Source organism: Rhinatrema bivittatum, chromosome 19, assembly GCF_901001135.1.
Source record: "Rhinatrema bivittatum chromosome 19, aRhiBiv1.1, whole genome shotgun sequence".
NCBI lineage: Eukaryota > Metazoa > Chordata > Amphibia > Gymnophiona > Rhinatrematidae > Rhinatrema > Rhinatrema bivittatum.
The window spans coordinates 5,740,178-5,753,697 of NC_042633.1; the positions used below are offsets into that span (position 1 = coordinate 5,740,178).

Here is a 13,520-nt window from a genome sequence, read left to right on the forward strand (position 1 = left end):
TGGCTTTTGCTATCGCCTTGTCGCATTGTTTCGCAGACTTCATATCATTAGACACTATAACCCCAAGGTTATTGGGGTTATAGTTAGACACTATAACCCCAATAGTATAGCTCTTTCTGTTACTTCATAATTGGAAGATTCCAGATAATCTGTAAGATTGTTCAAATCTACAACTTGTGTCTGCGCTTGAGATCTTGAGCCAGATGGTAAAAAATACACTTTATCCAAGGGGGGGGGGGGATCTCTTCTGAAGAAAATTCTAGAATTTCAAGGAAATATCTCTCTAGAGTAAAACGTGGCAATTCCCCCACCACCCTTGGAAAATGTAAAAGACGCAGGTTCAGATGTCTCAGCCCGTTTTCAACGTACTCAGTTCTTCTATTCAGGGTGTCACCATCCTGAATTAGGGAACTTTGTACTCCTTTGATTACTTTCAGTTCTTCTTCTATATGATTAAACTTTTCCTGATTTTCTTGATTTTGAAGCTGGTTATTCTTGCAGACTGTTTCCAACTGCTGAGATAGTGTAGAAATTTTAGAAGAACAATCAGCTATAACATTGCCCATATATTTATAACTAAATCCCAAACTGAGTCAAGAGTCACTGTAGCTGGTTTCTGGATCAACGCGAAGGGTTCTTTGGCTTCCAACAGCCTCTCACCTTCTCCTCCACCGTTAACTGAATTAGATGTTTCATCGAGGGAGAGCCAACTTGGGTCTCCCATTTCAGATCCCAGCATTTCTGGAACGGAAAAAATCCCCTGAAGCTCCCTTGGTGCTCAAAGCACTGAGATTTGAACTTTAGGTGCCTTTACAGAAGGAAGAAAAGCTTTTCCTCTCCCTCTGTCATTGTTACCTCAGTATCTTCCAATCCCAGTGCCATGATGGAAACTAGACGCAGTTGTCACTAGCAGTGTCCACTGCAGTGAGCACTGTCTATTGCTTATTGAAAGTGGTTTGTCTTTTTACAAGTACTGCAGTGTTAGCATGAGTACTTCTCTTTTCACTACTCTCTCACACACTGCATGTTCCCGGTTATGGTAATTTTTATCTACAGATTTTGACACAGTTTATGGAAAAAGAGCATCACCATCACACTTTCCCCCCCCCTCTAAGATGAAACTAAGAGAAGTAAATATTGAAGCTTGGCTAATTTTCTCATTTTCCAAGTCAGTACACACACTCTGCAGTGTACACCTTTAGTTATAAAATCACTGGGTCAGTACTCTGAATATGGCACCCAATACACTTCCACTGAATTTTCTTCTGGGCCACTTTTGCACCTTTACAGTTACACTGTGTCTGCTGTTTTCCTGCAAGGTAGACAAAAGAGTTTTGACACACGGTACGAAACTGTGCGTCTGACAAGAGGAAACAGCAGAGCTAGAACCCACCTCACTTTTCACATCTCCTAGTCCCTATCCTCTCTCAATGCTTTCTCAATATTTTCAGCTCTCAGAGCTCAAAATCAACCCACGCCTTCCTCCCATCCAGAGACAAATACGCTCAAAATGGTGCTGCCTGCCTGATTTACCTTTCAGTTTCAGGTTGAAGGAAAGGGGAAGAAATCAATGTCAATCCATGCAGATGCCAACTAGAATAAAGTTGGCATCTGCATGGATTGACATTGATTGTGATTTTAAAAATGCTACCATTTGGTCCTGCTTTCTGGCTTCTTTCCCATACCTTCCTGTCACAGCACCAATCAGTCTACGGTCAAAGTGTGGCATCACTAGTGGCTAGCTACTTTGAAAAGAAAAATAGTCCTGCAGTTTTGGTTTTGGGGTTTTTTGTTTTTTGTTTGGCTCATAGACTTTAATTGGAAATGAAAATAAATACAAATGAGAATGCTGTAAATTTTGTCATTTGTATTAAATTTTCTTGAACCAAAACCAATCTGCTTGATTTGGCTCAGATGGCTTTTTCATTTTATGTAAATGAACTTCCTAGTAATCATGTTTTCTAGAGATTTGTATCCTGCATAATTTCGCAGAGCAGGGGCCAAAATGAACAACCTGCATTCATGTGCACCCAACATGCTACATGATATCACCCACCAGTTTTGTTAGAGACCTCTCCCTCTGGACAGGGAATGCAGTCATAGCAGCAAACAGGCTTTTCTTTCTTGGTGGATTTCCTGTAGCCAGGAGGGCAGCTCAAGCTGCATTTGGACCGTGGAGGTATCTGTGGATTGAGAAAAATAAGCTATATCACTTAACTGAACACTGAACAATTACAGCATTCCTCCTCTGACCTTTCATTTTCACATCACAAGTTGGCCAATTAGGAGGTAATTTTAAGACTGACCTGTAGACTTTGTTCTAATTTTCAAAGAGAAAGTATGCACTTTCCAATAGAGTCTATGCATATACATTTGAAAATGCAAACATACTCAAATATTTCCTTACCCTGCCACCTTTTTGTGAGTAAAAGAACATATACATACTTTTACCTGCATAATGAGCAGATAGTTTTCTAAAGCTGATTTCTATTGGTAACAGGCTTTTTTACCTAAAGAAATGTCTTTTAAAAATGCCTTCCTTGGTGTCATTTTACAAAAGTATCTAGCTTACAAACTGACTAGATCCAACTGGCTGAAAAGTTTCCTCTGTGCATCAGATAATGATAGCTGCCTTCTTTTTCTGTGAAAGTTGGTTTATCTGGGGCCATATTTAGGCTATGGGGAAAATAGCCAACTAATTCAATTTTTAACTTCTAACCTGGGTATTTGCCTAGGTTGAAGAATGCCCAAAGCCTAAACAATGAGATGGGAGCATTAGAGCATATGGCACTATATGAAGATGTTGACATAATAGACATCTCAGAGGTTTGGTGAAAAATGGACAACCAATGGGACACAGTGATTCCAGAGGGGTGGCACTATATGTTAAGGATTCCATAGAATCAGGTAGGATATAAATTCTAACAGAATTAAATGAGCTCTGAAATCTCTGAGGATAGAAGTTCCATGCATGACTGAGAGAAGGAAAGCAGTGAGGGGTATTTAAAACCAGAATGGTGAAACAGATTGTGAACATCTAACTGAGATTAAATGAACTACTAAGCCGGGAAACACTATAAAATTGGGAGATTTCAATTATTCCAGTATTGATTGGGTAACTGTCTTATTACAGCATGTCTGGGAGATTAAGTTTCTAGACAGCTTAACTCACCGCTTCATGGATCAATTAGAGCCAAGCGAGTGGGGTAGAAGGCTACTTTAGATTTGTTCTCATTGGAATTCAGGATCTGATGCAAAGGGTAACTCTGGTAGTACCACTTGGCAATAATGGTCACACTGTAATCAAATTTACCAATGACCTCAATAGAAATGGTATCCATGAAGTTCAAAAAGATTTCCAAAATCTAGACATGATAAGTAATGTTATGGGAACCGGCAACGGAGGTCCGTAGCTGGACCCCTTCACCCACCGGCCTTGCTCCAGCGTCTCAGTCAGCCCAGGGACTCTGATGGCGGCTGCCAGCCGCGACAGACGCGTCCTGCCATGCGCTAAACTTCCACTGCCAGCACAGCCCTCTTAACGTGGCTGAGGCCGCCCAGCTTCCTCCGCCTCTCGGCTGCCTTAGGCACGTGCACATGCCACTTGCTCTCATTTAAAGGGACCTTGCCAGGAGGTGCCCTGGCTCCCCCTCCTGACCCCGGCCTATATCAAGGCAAGGCCTGCTCCCAGACCTTGCCTTGGCTTTCTAGCTCATGCTCCTGTTCTTGGAGGATCCTGCTCCAGATTCTGCATTCCTGACCTGTTGGACCCTCAACCCAGGGCCAGTGCAAGGGAATTAGGCGTCCTAGGCGAGCCTTCTCCCTGGCGCCACCCCCCCCCCCCGTTGTGCCACCATCCCCCGGTCTCAGCCCCGATTCCTGCCTCATTCTCAATCACGCCCGCTGACTGTGGTTTTCTGGGTCACGAACAGGGTGGGCACTGCTTGCGGCCTGCCAAATCTCCACTCCTCTTTGCCACCACTTGCGGCCCCATATGGTTCGCACCCAGTGGCGCACCAAGGGTCTCCGGCGCCCGGGGGCCAATGCATTTGTGTGCCTCTCCAGCATCCCCCCATAATCCTTCTTGTACTAATGCTTATGGTCACAGAAAATCAATGGCATCTCTAGACAGAAGAATTTTGGGGGGGAGCCAAAATGACATTTCTTCATCGGGCCATCGGCTGCCAGTAAACAAAATGGCACCGATGGCCCTTTGCCCTTACCATGTGACAGGGGCTATCTGTGCCATTGGCTGGCCTCTGTCACATGGTAGGAGCAATGGACAGCCGGTGCCATCTTTATAAATGGCGCGGGCCATCCATCGCTCCTACCATGTGAAAGGGGCCAGCCAATGGCACAGATAGCCCGTCACATGGTAAGGGCAAAGGGCCATCGGCGCCATTTTGATTAGTGGCAACCTATGGCCCGAGAGCGGGAGATCACTCCCAGGACCCCTGCTGGACCACCAGATACCTTAAAAAAATTGGGGGGGGGGAATTCGAATTAATTAAATTTAAAGGGTCAGGGCAGGTTTGGGGGTTGGTTTTGTGTGCCCTTTCTTCCCGCCCCCCCCCCCTCCAAATGATAAGAGAACCCCACGAAAGATTTTGTGGGGTTTTCCTATTGGGTTCAGGGCTGACAAGTTTGAAAATATTTTCCGATATTTTCAATAGTCAGAAAAATGATTCACATCCCTACTCTCTACATCAATGGCGGGGGTGAAAGGTAACTAGAACCAAAAAGTTACTAATAAGGGCCAAGAGTAACAGATAAGTATGAGAAAAAATAAGTGTGAAAGCTTGCTGGGCAGACTGGATGGGCAGTTTGGTCTTCTTCTGCCATGATTTCTATGTTTCTATGTTTCTATGCGTACTGTTTCCAAATCTCCTCTCTCAACCAATTCGTGTCCTTCAAATACACGTTACAGGGGTCACGATTTGAAGCTCCAGGGAGGAAGATTCAGAACCAATGTCAGGAAGTATTTCTTCACGGAGAGGGTGGTGGATGCCTGGAATGCCCTTCCGGAGGATGTGGTGAAGACCAGAACTGTGAAGGACTTCAAAGGGGCGTGGGATAAACACTGTGGATCCATAAAGTCAAGAGGCCGCCAATGAAGAGTGGGTGACTCGCCAGAATGATGGCTACTGCCTGGAGACAATACCCTTATTAAATAAACATACACATGCTTACTGTGACTCCAACATCGCTCTAAGCTTCAACAGCAAGAGGAAATGTGGTAAAAAGGATTCACACTCACAAAGAGGGGAGTAGCTGGCTTGTTACGGCGGTTACTACCCCAAATCAAATAAGCCTGATACTTCACTTTCAATGCATATACAGCATAGTTCTCTGCTTCAACGGCAGGGGAGAAGAAAAGAGGGTTCGCACTCACAAAGCGGGGAGTAGCTGGCTTGTTACGGCGGTTACTACCCCAAACCAAATGTGCCTGATACTTCACTTTCGATGCATATCCAGCATGGCTCTCTGCTTCAACAGCATGGGAGAAGAAAAACAACCAATAAGGGCTGTATAACATAGTCTGGGTAAAACAAATAAGCATGGGTGTAGCTTGCTTATTGCGGCGGCTACTACCCCTAACTAATCAAGCTAGATATTTCACTTGGATGCAGCTCCATCACTGCTCTCTACATTAAAGGTGGGGGTGGAAGGGAAATAGAACCAAGAGCTAAGAGAAACAGATAAGTATGAGAGAAAAAAATGTGTGAAGCTTGCTGGGCAGACTGGATGGGCCATTGGTCTTCTTCTGCCGTCATTTCTATGTTTCTATGTTACTCCTTTATGTCCTCAATCATCTCCAATGGGACCCGTCAAAGCCGCATTTAAATTTTTATAACGTTTTACCTTTTTTCACTCATCTTAAATTTCTCGCCTCTTCCTGATACCGGAAGTGTCGCTAATCATGGTCTCTACATACACGTAGTATCCTGTACATGAGAGGGTGAAACAGAGAATTCTTTGTCGGACAATGTGAAGATTTGGGAGAGTGAACTTTGAGAACGAGGAAGACATTATATCTGATAGAAAATTATTTCTATGAAAAATATGATGATTTATAACATTTGTTTGAAGAACATTGAATGACATTTTATATTAAAGTCATTTAGTAGAAGAGATAAAATTGTTTAGTGATGATCAAGAGGTAGACTTACACGTTTTGAATATCATTATGTGATACAAGGTATTTTTAATTTGTGTGAATGGGGAGTGATGAGTGTGATAGTTTGTTTTTAATGTGTATAGTTAGTATTTCATATTGAATAATGATTATGTAAATGATTATTTTCTCTGGGGGCTGGTATTAGGTAAAAATAAAATCCAAGCAACTGAACTGCAAGGAAAGTGGGGTAGAGAAGAAGCATTATGGGCCATCCTAAAAAAAGATGATAGTGCATCCATTTTTACTAGAGTAGTTTATAGGCCTCCAACTCAAATGGAAGAACTAGACAGAGATCTGATCAAAGACATTAAAAAGGTGGGAAAGAAGGGGGAAATGTTGATTGTTGGTGACTTTAATCTGCCGGATGTAGACTGGAGCTTCACCTGTACCAGCCCTCTTTCCTCTTAGGTTGAGCCCTCGGGTGCCGGAGCCAGAAGGACTTAAGCACGGGCCTCTGTTGACAAAGTGGAAGTTCATGAAACAGGCGAGTCACAGGCCAGGGTCCGGGGCAGACTAGGTACAGGTATAATCAGAGACAAGCAGTGGTCAAGGCAGGCCACATTCAGCTCTCCTATGAGGAAAGACTAAAGAGGTTAGGACTTTTCAGCTTGGAAAAGAGACGGCTGAGGGGGGATATGATAGAGGTGTTTAAAATCATGAGCGGTCTAGACCGGGTAGATGTGAATCGGTTTTTTACTCTTTCGGATAATAGAAAGACTAGGGGGCACTCCATGAAGTTAGCATGTGGCACATTTAAAACTAATCGGAGGAAGTTCTTTTTCACTCAACACACAATTAAACTCTGGAATTTGTTGCCAGAAGATGTGGTTAGTGCAGTTAGTATAGCTGTGTTTAAAAAAGGATTGGATAAGTTCTTGAAGGAGAGTCCATTACCTGCTATTAATTAAGTTGACTTAGATAATAACCACTGCTATTACTAGCAACGGTAACATGGAATAGACTTAGTTTTTGGGTACTTGCCAGGTTCTTATGGCCTGGATTGGCCACTGTTGGAAACAGGATGCTGGGCTTGATGGACCCTTGGTCTGACCCAGTATGGCATGTTCTTAGGTGTGGTCGAGAGTCAGGCAGTGGTCCGTGGCAGGCAGAGTTCAATCGTAGCCAAGTGTCAAGCAGGCCATAGTCAAAACCATGTGAAGACAAGACAGATAGGCAGGCAGGGAGCTGAGGAACAGCACAGGCAGGCAGGAGAAGACACTGAAGAACTGAAGACTGACCACAGGATGAAGATGAGGAATTCAGAAAAGATCAGGTACTGCCAAGACAATGACCAGGAATACAGAATGAAGACCAGGAACACAGGAACGAAGACCAGGAACATGCTGAGGCAATTTGTTCTACCCAAGGTAGTCAACCTATTGCCGAGGCACCGGTTGCAGGGAGCAAAGGCCTTTTAAAGAGAGAGAGGAATATCTAGTAAGACAAGGGAAGGGATAATCCCATTGCACAGGTCCTTGGTGAGGCCTCACCTGGAGTACTATGTTTAGTTCTGGAGCCCGTATCTCAAAAGGGACAGAGACAGGATGGAGGAGGACCAAAGATGGGTGTCCAAAATGCTTGGTGGTCTCCATCAAATGACTTATAGGGAGAGATAGAAGAACCTAAATATGTATACCCTGGAGGAGAAGAGGTGCAGAGGTGATATGATACAGACCTTCAGATACTTGAAAGGTTTTAATGATCCATGGTCAACAACAAACATTTTTTATTGGAAAGAAATCAGTAGAACTAAGGGTCATGATTTCAAACTCCAGAGAGGAAGACTCAGAATTAATGTTAGGAAATATTTCTTCTCAGAGAGGATAGTGGATGCCTGGAATGTCCTTCTGGAGGAGGTGGTGAAGGATTTCAAAGGGGCATGGGCTAAACACTGTGGATACCTAAAGGCTAGAAGATGGGAATGAAGAAAAGAAGCATGGGGGTAGCTTGCTTATCCAATATAAGCCTTCATACTGTTAATGCAACGCCAACATTGATCTCTGCTTCAATGACAAGGGGAATGTGGAAAAGAGGATTTACATTCAGACAACAACCAACAAGGACATTGAACTGTACAGTCTGTGTAAACAAGCATGGGGGTAACTTGCTTGATATGGCGGATACTACCCTTAACCAATAAGCCTGATACTTCACTTTTGATGCAATGCCAACATTATTTTCTGCTTCAAAAGCAGGGGGTGGCGGGAAATTGGACTCAAACAGTAACCAACAAGGGTCCTGACCTTGGCAGTTTGTGAAACTGATAAGTATGGGAAACAGATAAATATGGGAGCTTGCTGGGCAAACTGAATGGGCCGTTTGGTCTTTTTCTGCTGTCATTTCTATGTTTCTACGTAATAACCCTGAGCAATAAGGAACGGTACCTACTCTTTTGAATCCACCGGGAACTTCCTAAATGACCTGGTGTGGCAAAGGTTGGGACAGGATGCTTTGCTTGTCTTATCCATCATTGTACCTATGTACCTGTAGAAAGAGCAGGTAGTCTGAGCAGACAACAGTCATTGTAGTGTTGCATTTTCAAAACTATGTGAAAATTGCCCCTACAAACCTGATGTGCAAATTTAGCTAATTAGATTATTTCCGGCTAAGTGTATGAAAATGTTCAATGGCAACTGGACCAACCCGATTGTAACTGGAAATGATCTTATATGTATGTGGCTATAATGTAGCAGCTATCTCACCATTGAACAGTATATTGACAATTCACCCTTTGGTCTCTATCTTCCTATCCAGTATATATTAACTATGTTCAATGTAAACCGCTAAATGTTCAATGTAAACCACTAAATGTTCAATGTAAACCGCTAAATGAAGCGATAGTTACGGTTCCTTAGCGATAGTTATGGTTCCTTGTAAACCGGGGTGATATGTATACTATACAGGAACCCCGGTATATAAATTCTTTAAATAAATAAATAAATATTGGAGAGGCTTGGTTCTTATTTGTAAAGTAAAAGTGAAATGTTTTTTCATCAGGAGTCTGAAATTTAGGTGGAGCTGAGAATATCTTGTCTACTGTGATCAGCAACTGTGTGGGTTACCTTTAAAATGAATACTAAATGTAAATATAGTTTCTATGATCCTGAGCAATGAGAAAGGTTCCTCCAGAATAGGGTCTCAGATAGTTATGATGCTATAATTATTGCCCAGGCTTAGGGTATGGCTCGATTTCCTTTCCTTCTTTAATGCTTCTTTCTCCTTCTTTAGTTGTCTACGTATTGATTGAGCATGTGGTTTTTTTCTTCTTTTTAATTTTACTGTATTGTAAATGATCTATTTGATTCTTATGTCTAGTGTTTCAAAACCTGGTGCAAGGAAGAAAGTTTTGGATATATTAGGAGCCAGGGCCATGTATGGAACAGTAAGAGGCTCTATGTCAAAGATGGCTTACATCTGTCTGTGGCAGGAAAAAAGATGCTAAGTGATAAATTCAAATCCTATGCCATAAGGCATTCAAACTAGAGGATGGGGGTGGCAAAAGGAAATTGAAATTGAAATGACATCCCCAACATCTCCAAGAAGTGGGTGGAGAAATTAACAAAAATCAGCTGAATAGGGCAAAAAAGATGTCCAAGGAGAGAAGCTGGAAAGTTGTGAGCAGTCTGGCAGTAAAATCCCAGACCTGCAGGCTCTAATGATGGAAGCGGATTTGGATATTGTTACTTTTACAGAGACATTGTTCACCCAGTCTCATGATTGGGATGTGGCCATCCCTGACTATAACTTGTTTAGGAAGGACAGAGTACAGAAAAGGTGGAGCAGTAGCTCTTTATGTCAGAAACAATATCCAAGCAACTGAAATGCAAGGGACATGAGGTAGGGAAGAAGCATTATGGGCTGTCCTAAAAAAAAGATGATGGCGTTTCCATTTACATCAGTGTGATCTACAGGCCTCCGACTCAGACAGAAGAACTGAACAGAGACCTGGTTAAAGACATCCAAAAGGTGGGAAAGAAGGGAGAAGTGTTGCTAGTTGGAGATTTTAATCTGCCAGATGTGGAATGGAGCATCCCATCTGCAAAATCTACAAGAAGTAGAGAGATAGTGGATGCTTTTCAAGGGGCTCTGTTTTGGGTAAAGCCATGCTGACTTTGTTCCATTAAACCATGTCTTTCTATATGTTCTGTGATTTTGATTTTTAGAACACTTTCCACTATTTTTCCTGGCACTGAAGTCAGGCTAACTGGTCTGTAGTATCCCGGATCGTCCCTAGAGCCCTTTTTAAATATTGGGGTTACATTAGCCACCCTCCAGTTTTCAGGTACAATGGATGATTTTAATGATAGGTTACAAATTTTAATTAATAGATCTGAAATTTCATTTTTGAGTTCCTTCAGAACCCTGGGGTTTATACCATTCGATCCAGGTGCTTTACTACTCTTCAGTTTGTCAATCAGGCCCACCACATCTTCCTAGAGGAAGAAATGGAAGCCTGAAAGAAAATAGGTGAGGTGGACCAACAGTGGGCCAAACTGAAAGGAGCTATTACAAAGGCAACAAACCTGTATGTTAGAAAAGTTAACAAAGGTAAGAGGAATAAGAAACTGATCTGGTTTTCAATGGAAGTAGCTGAAAAAAGTAAAGGCAAAAAGGACAGAGTTCAAGAAGTATAAAAGACCCCAAAAAGAGGAGCATAGGGAAGAATAGCTGGTGAAACTGAGGGAGACGAAGAAAGAAATCAAGAAAGAAAAAGGTCAAGTGGAAGAAAGGATTGCCAAAGAGGTAAAACAAGGTGACAAAAAACTGTTCAGATATATCAGAGAAAGAAGGAAGATCCGTAATGGTATAGTGAAATTGAAAGATGACAAAGAACAATGTGTGGAGAGAGACAAAGAAATGGTAGAAATATTAAACAAATACTTCAGTTTGGTGTTCACTAAAGAAGACCTTGGAGAAGGACCGTTGCTCATAGACTTAGTTTTTGGGTACTTGCCAGGTTCTTATGGCCTGGATTGGCCACTGTTGGAAACAGGATGCTGGGCTTGATGGACCCTTGGTCTGACCCAGTATGGCATTTTCTTAAGTTCTTATGTTCTTAGACAAGATCATAGATGGGAATGGGGTAGATGAAACTCCATTTACAGAACAGAATGTATGGGAAGAGCTAGGCAAACTAAAAGTGAACAAAGCCATGGGGCCAGATGAAATACATCCCAGGATACTGAGAGAGCTCAGAGATGTGGTGGCGGGTCCGCTGTAGGACCTTTTCAATAGATCGCTGGAAACGGGAGTTATGCCGTAGTATTGGAGAAGAGTGGTGGTGGTCCCACTTCACAAGAGTGGTAGCAGAGAGGAAGCTGGAAACTACAGGCCGGTTAGCCTCACATCAGTGGTGGGAAAATTCATGGAGATGCTGCTGAAAGAAAGGAACTATCTACAATCCAGTGGGTTGCTGGCCCCAAGGCAGCATGAATTCACCAGGGAAAGATCCTGTCAGACAAATCTGATTGATTTTTTTGATTGGGTGACTAGATGATTGGATCAAGGAAGAGTGCTCTATGTAATCTACTTGGATTTTAGCATAGCTTTTGATATGGTCCCACATTGGAGGATTGTGAATAAAATGAGAAGCTTGGGAGTGAGTGCCAAGGTGGTGGTGTGGATTAGAAACTGGTTGACCAATAGGAGACAGCGCATAATGGTAAATGGAACCTACTTTGAAGAGAGATCCATGTTAAGTGGAGTGCCACATAGATCGGTGTTGAGACCAATTCTGTTCAATATCTTTGTGAGTGACATAGCGGAAGCAATAGAAGGTAAAGTATGTCTATTTGCGGATGATTCTACGTTCTGCAACAGAGTGGACATGCCTGAAGGAGCAGAGAAAATGATATATGATTTAAGAAAGCTGGAAGAGTGGTTGAAGATTTGGCAGCTGGGATTCAATGCAAAGAAGCGCAGAGTCATGCAACTGGGATGCGATAATCCGAAAGAGCTGAATGTGATGGGGAATGAAAGACTGATGTGCATGGACCAAGAGAGTGATCTTGAGGTGATTGTGTCTGGAGATCTGAAGATGGCGAAGCAATGTGATAAGGCGATAGCTAAAGCCAGAAGAATGCTGGGCTGCATAGAGAGAGGAATAACCAGTAAGAAAAAGGAGGTGATGATGCCCTTGTACAGATCCTTGGTGAGGCCTCATCTGGAGTATTGTGTTCAGTTCTCAGCCTGACATGGGACCGTGCTCTCATTACATGTTGGTTTGCATAATGGCGTCTGCCAGAATTGATGTCAACATTGACATCATTTCTGGCAGACAGTCCCGTATTGGGCTGAGACTAGATTGGCATTTCCTGGAATTATATTCCATGGTGGCTATTTAGTGTTCACGCCTACTATATTCTATGAAAACACAAGATAAGCTTTTGGACTATATTTTCCTACTAAATGCAATATTTTAATTGCAAATAAAACCCAAAAAAACTAAATAAAACAAATTATTTGGTTCACAGCTACAGACCAGTGATTATAAATAAGGCAGAAGAAAGTATAAAGTGTTAATAACATTTTCTCTGATGATACCTAGTATGATGGTCTATTTAACATAGTTATGTTTGATTGATGAGGAGGAATATTATTGTATCATGTAGTTCATTCCTTCCACCATGCTCTAATATAACTTAATTCTGACCTGGGTGAATGTGCTTGCCCACACGATTGCCTTCTCATTAATGGTGAAATCTTGCCCAGAGGGAGCGTAAGGGTTAATGCTTCCAACAATTTCATTATTCATCATCCCATTAGACAAATAAACCACATTTATAATATTATAGCCAATAGCAAGATCTCCATTCTCATCAAAAAAGATGTCTTCCCCCAGAATGTTCTTAAAGTGGATGTTCCTCAGATATTGATGCAGCTAAGAAAGGAGGGGAACATCTTGAGTAATGCTTCTAATTGCCACATTATTTGTTTAAAAACATTTCTATGCTACCTAGGTGGCATACAATAAGAAATATGGATAAAATAATATCGTTAGACACAAAATGACTCAACAGCCAGAAAAACCTGCAATCTCAAAACACGGGCCTACTCACCATTCCCCACACTAAACAAGCACACCTCACTTCCACCAGACAACGCACCTTCTCTGTAGCTGGCCCCACCCTCTGGAACAAGCTCCCCTCCCAACTCAGACTGGAACCCTCCATTCACTCATTCAAAAAGAAATTGAAAACATGACTATTTCTCAATGCCTACCTTCACACCACCTAATCCTCCCCCCTCCCCCCTCAATCCCCAATGCAACGCAGACTTTTCCTCCCAGACCCTCCTTTGCAATTATAGTACATTTGGCTTCCAATTTTGAGACTCCCCAACC

The 13,520-nt window shown here is 42.5% G+C and overlaps 1 protein-coding gene across 1 annotated transcript in view; it reads right to left on the reverse strand.

Moving 5' to 3' along the window:
• Positions 1–13,520, reverse strand: part of LOC115081094 (vomeronasal type-2 receptor 26-like) — a 94,426-nt gene that overhangs the window by 13,002 nt on the left and 67,904 nt on the right. The window contains exons 4-5 of the mRNA XM_029585605.1: positions 12,831–13,058; positions 2,057–2,183 (exon numbers count right to left, since the gene is read on the reverse strand). Coding sequence (XP_029441465.1) covers positions 2,057–2,183; positions 12,831–13,058 — 355 coding nt within the window. The remainder of the gene's footprint in view (positions 1–2,056; positions 2,184–12,830; positions 13,059–13,520) is intronic.